A 5,680-nucleotide genomic window follows, 5' to 3' on the forward strand; every position below is an offset into this window, starting at 1 on the left:
CCACGGTGTAAGTATTCATGTACGTATTTCACTATGTAAGTAATCCACGGTGTAAGTATTCATGTACGTATTTCACTATGTAAGTAATCCACAGTGTAAGTATTCATGTCCGTCTTTCACTATGTAAGTAATCCACAGTGTAAGTATTCATGTACGTATTTCACTATGTAAGTAACCCATCAGCTACGTACCATTCATGTATGTATTTCACTGTGTACTTTTTTTCCGTGTACTGGTACGAACGTAGGAGTGTACGTATTTACTATGTGCAATATGTAATCCACCAACCACGTCATTCATGTACGTATTTCACTATGTAGGTTTTTCCGTGTACAAAGCCACCATGTAAGTATTCACTGTGTACGTATTTCATCATCAACGCATCATTTATGTACATTTTTCACCGTGTACGTCTCATTCATGTACGTATTTCACCATTTTCGCATCTTTCATGTACGTTGATCACCGTGTACGTCTATTCATGTAGGTATTTCACCATGTACGCATCAATTATGTACGTTTCTCACCGTGTACGTCTATTCATGTAGGTATTTCACCATCTACGCATCATTCATGTACGTTTTTCACCTTGTACGTCTCATTCATTTACGTATTTCACCATATACGCACCATTTATGTACGTTTTTCACCATGTAAGTCTCATTCATGTATATACCTATTACACCATCTACGCATCAGTTATGTACGTTTTTCACCGTGTACGTTTTTTCCGTGTACAGGTGTGAGCGTGGTGGAGTATGAGAGTCCAAGGCCTAGTCGGGGAACAGGTGATCATCGCTTAGTGTTCCTAATATACAGGCAAAACACAGCCCTACACCCTACACACCCTGCCCTACCCACTGCCAAGGCCTGTCAGGTGTGCATCTACTGTATCTGTCTATCTATCTATCTATCTACCTGTCTGTATAAATCCTGCCTGTCTATCTACCTATGTCTATCTGTACACACCTCTGTCTGTCTACCTATGTCTATATGTACACTCCTGCCTATCTATCTACCTATCTTTACACACCCAGCCTTACCCACTACAAAAGCCTGTCAGCTTTGTATCGATCTGTCTATCTATCTATCTACCTACCTGTCTATCTGTACACACCTATGACTATCCATACACACCCAATCTATCTATCTATCTATCTGTCTACACACATCCTGCCTCAACAGTGAAAGGAACAGTCAACTAAGTATGTCTTTTTATATCTATTTCTCTATCTATCTAGCCACTTATATATCTATCTGCATGTCATTAATTTGTCTCTCTCTGCTAGACTGTCAAGCTATGTCAATTTGGACTGGGTTAGGAGAGGTGAGGTTAGGCAGGATGAGGCTCAGTTAGGCTTAGTTAGATTCGAGGTTAGGTTAGAGGGTAGGTTAGAGGTTAGGTTAGGTTAGGTTAGGTTAGGTTGTTAGGTTAGGTTAGATTAGGTTGAATTAGATTAAGTTAGGTTAGGTTGTTAGGTTAGGTTAAGTTAGGTTAGGATAGGTTAGGTTAGGTTAAATTAGGTCAGGTTAAATTGCATTGGCTTATATTAGGCTAGATATGTCAAACTAAGTCATATTAAATTTGGCTAGAGTAGGTCAGCATAGGTTAAAATAGGTCAGATTAGGTCAAAAGGTCATATTAGGTAGAAGTAACATTGGGCGAGGGAAGTTCAGTAAACAATATCATTATCATTAAGCAGTTCAATATACTGTAGAATACTCATTTTACTCTAGTTTGGCCTAAAGTTGCCATCTCTCCATCTTGTAAATTGAGTTATAGCAATAGATTAATCCTAGAACATGATGCTAGTCACGAAGCAGTGCTGCGATAGGGAACTAGAGCAGATTAAAACAATATGATGCTAGTGACGAAGAAGTTTACGGTGAAGAAGCAGAGGCGAGTTTTCCACCAGAGAGGTACATAAAATAAGCTGGGAAAAAAAGGAAAATTTTGATGATAAATGTGAAAATATATAACAATTATTCACAGGTGTAAAGTGTTAATTACTTTCCATCTACAGGTGTGAAAGGTTAATTGATTTTATTCTACAGGTGTCAAAATTTAATTAATTTCCTAGTACATGTGGGAGAGGTTAATTAATTTCCTCCTACAGGTATGAGGGATTCATTACAGGTATGGAAGGCTAATTACACGTGTCAAAGTTTAATACATTTCCTTCTACACGTGTCAAAGGTTAATTAATTTCCTTCTACAGGTGTCAGAGGTTAAATACAAGTGTGAAAGGCTAATTAAATCCCTTTACCTTCAGAAGGGAGGTCGTGATGGCGTTGACCTGACCTCACTGACCCGTGACCTTAGACTGGAGGGACCTATTGCTGCAAATTACATGCTGTCACAATGGGATATCACGGTGGAGCATGCATGTCCTAATCCACACTCGGGATAAGGGATAAGGGGCCTGATACTACCTTGATGCTACTCCTTATACGAGTACCCTCCCTTCCCCTCATACTTTTGTCCTTCATCTGATCCCCATACTGATCTTCGTCCTGATATTTGCCCTCATACTTTAGCAGCCAATCCTCCTCTCCCTCATACTGGAAGGACCCTACTATTCCCCATCCCTACCACTGTACCTAATACTGATCACTGCCCTTATGTGGATGTCCTAATGCTACAGTATTTTAGTGTTCTTAGATATCTATGAGAGAGAGAGAGAGAGAGAGAGAGAGAGAGAGAGAGAGAGAGAGAGAGAGAGAGAGAGAGAGAAATGAAGAGTGAATGGGGGAAATTAATTCAGAGTTGCCATTTGGTACTTTTCGTTACCAAATGTGGGCCAATTTGGTATTGAAAAGTTCGTTTGGTGGTGAATCAGCATGATCCATTACCAAACAGATTTTTCACATGTATGAAGATACAGAGAATGGAGACGGTGGACTGTCTGCTCTTTTTTATTAATCTGCTAGCATACATAGCACAAAAATAAACATGCTGCTGAGTATAAGGAGAGTGATTATTTCCATTTGTACATATAATTAGTGAAGAATAAATACTTCCTTGAAGAATTTGGTAATGAAAAGTTAAATTTGGTAATGTGGCCGAGCTCAGATCTGGCAACCCTGAATAAATAAAAGAAGGTGCAGGGTAGCTCAAAATAAATGCACTATGAAGACGTAGGGGCACCAGTGCTGGAGAACCAGGCAATGGTTCCAGCAGGATGGATCACCCCACACACTTCAAACCAAATACTGATGTGGCGCGGCAACGATTCGGGGATCTTGACTGGGCCCCACACTCACCCGACCGGAATCCCCCATATTACCATCTGTGGGGTTACCTGAAGGATCGTGTTTATGAGAACCACCCCCAGACAATCACAGACCTGAAAACAGAAATCACGGCCAACACCAGAGCTATCCCAAGAGAGGCGTGTGTCCGCGTAATTGACAAGATCTCATTCTGGAGTGCCTGCGACGTCGAGGTGGTCATTTGGAACACATTTTGGAAAGCTCAGAAAAAAACAGACCATTTGAACTGCGGAACCAAACTTTCAGGACTGTTTTGTTATCAACTGGGCTTAACATGAATGCGAAAATAAGTTAAATCTCTTATCAGTTATATAAATGACACACACTTTAATGGGTTGCATTCATTTTAGGTCACCCTGAAAAAAAAATTAATTGGAAAAAAATTTGTTCACTAAAAAAAGGGGGGAGGAGGGAAGGGAGAGTGAAAAAATATGTGAGAGAGAGCATGAGAGGGAGAGAAAATCTGTTAGAGATAAGGAGTGAGAAAAAGTGAGAAAGTAGGAGAGGGAGGAAAGGAGAGAGGCCAGACCAGACAACAAGGTGGAGTGCTAAATGGAATTCTCTCTCTCTCTCTCTCTCTCTCTCTCTCTCTCTCTCTCTCTCTCTCTCTCTCTCTCTCTCTCTCTCTCTCTCTCTCTCTCTCTCTCTCTCTCTCTCATTTACGATATTTTGCATCCTTTTAATCTCGTATCTCATCAAATGCCAAACTCAATTGTATTTCAGTTAATAACGATGATGATGATGATGATGATGATCCTGGGGATGATGATGATGATATGATGATCATGATCATGGTGATGATGACGATGATTATGGTGAAGGACATGGTGATGATGATGATGGTGATGATGATGATGATGGTAATGGTGATAATGATGATGATGATGATGATGATAAAATGGTTACGACGTCACAATAAAGACTTGAAAAATGAATTATTCTTTTACTTTCCAAATTATTATACAGCATACATGAGAGAGAGAGAGAGAGAGAGAGAGAGAGAGAGAGAGAGAGAGAGAGAGAGAGAGAGAGAGAGAGACCAACCATCACTAAAATGCAATAATTAGGCCCAGCTGAAGGTGATTAAAACCTGCTAGGTGTAATTAGAGCTGGATTTAATGACCACCACATGATTAAATAGATAGATCGCTAAAAATAACGTGCATCTCTCTCTCTCTCTCTCTCTCTCTCTCTCTCTCTCTCTCTCTCTCTCTGGGGGAGGCGGTGGCTGAATCAGTAGAAAGGCGGGCTGCAGTCCTGATGGACCCAGGTTCGAATCCTGGCTGGGCCAGGGAACAGTTTAAGGATTTGAATTTCATAAAAAGCAGCCTTTCCTGATCTTCCGGGAGACCCGCCGCCATGTGGTAAAAGTACCCCCGCTAATACCAGCACACCAGTCCTGTATGAGACAACCCTAGCATGTATTCAGTATGGCTGGTGGGTGTTAGCGCCGAAGTGGTAACATGTGGAGGTGTAGGACTACTGGGCCTTGGGATAGGCTACTGCCCCCGAGATATAGGCCCTGAAGCCTTTGCCCAGAGTCGTACACATTGAGAGAAAAAAAGTAGATTTTATCGCCCGCCTTTAGCGCCATTATATCTCATGAACGACTTGAGCTATCAACATGAGACCTTCAGGGTATCAAGAAATGGCCTAATTCTTGGACTTGGCCGACAGCATATTCTGCCCTGCGATTAGCATTCGGCTCCCTAATGCTTTTCTTTCATTTTCTCGTGTATTTGTCGTTCTCATTCTCCTCATTTTCTCGTGTATCAATCGTTGTCATTTTCCTCATTTTCTCGTGTATTCATCTGTCATTTTCTCTGCCCTTTGTCCCACCTCAGAAATCTTCAAACAATTTTATTCTGTTTATATTTCTAACTGTTTTCTCGTCGGGTCAAGAGGCTCCCTAGCACTTCCTCCTTAGCAATTTATTTTTGGTTACTGCTGGCTAATATCCTTCAGTACATTATTTATGCAGAGTATGGTGATAATGGAGGATTTATGCAAGACAGAGGAGGACAGTAAGGTGTAATAAAACAACTCGCTAAGGAAGAGGTGTTAGGGAGCTTCCTTAACTGAGAAGAATAGGAGTCATAGCCTTAAATAATCCCTCACTAATACACATCCTTTATAAATTACGAAAAAAATAATGTCTGTCGGTAGCAAGAAAAATAAAAAAAATAAATAAATAAACATGTCACAAGAACCAAGGGGTAAAACAGAAAAAATAGAGGTGAATTTTTACAATGCTTTACTTCAGTCCTCTTACCAGACCAATTCCCTTCTTGTTAATTTTTACAATGGTTTACTGCACTTCCCTCCACAGACCAATTTCCTCAATGACAGTCACTATAACAATACATTCAGTTGTGGACATAAATATTGATCCACCCCACACCGGTAA

General features: G+C 40.6%; 1 protein-coding gene across 1 annotated transcript in view; it reads left to right on the forward strand.

Annotated features, from left to right (window-relative positions):
• The window catches only part of LOC145397253 (protein D1-like), a 10,025-nt gene extending 7,614 nt beyond the window's left edge, over positions 1 to 2,411 (forward strand). The window contains exons 5-6 of the mRNA XM_080270450.1: positions 741 to 877; positions 2,274 to 2,411. Of these exons, the coding sequence (XP_080126576.1) occupies positions 741 to 877; positions 2,274 to 2,411 (275 nt within the window). The remainder of the gene's footprint in view (positions 1 to 740; positions 878 to 2,273) is intronic.
• Positions 2,412 to 5,680: the final 3,269 nt, after the last annotated feature.

The sequence above is a fragment of the Coenobita brevimanus genome, chromosome 40 (genome assembly GCF_032717465.1).
Source record: "Coenobita brevimanus isolate Jiangsu-jjx chromosome 40, ASM3271746v2, whole genome shotgun sequence".
NCBI lineage: Eukaryota > Metazoa > Arthropoda > Malacostraca > Decapoda > Coenobitidae > Coenobita > Coenobita brevimanus.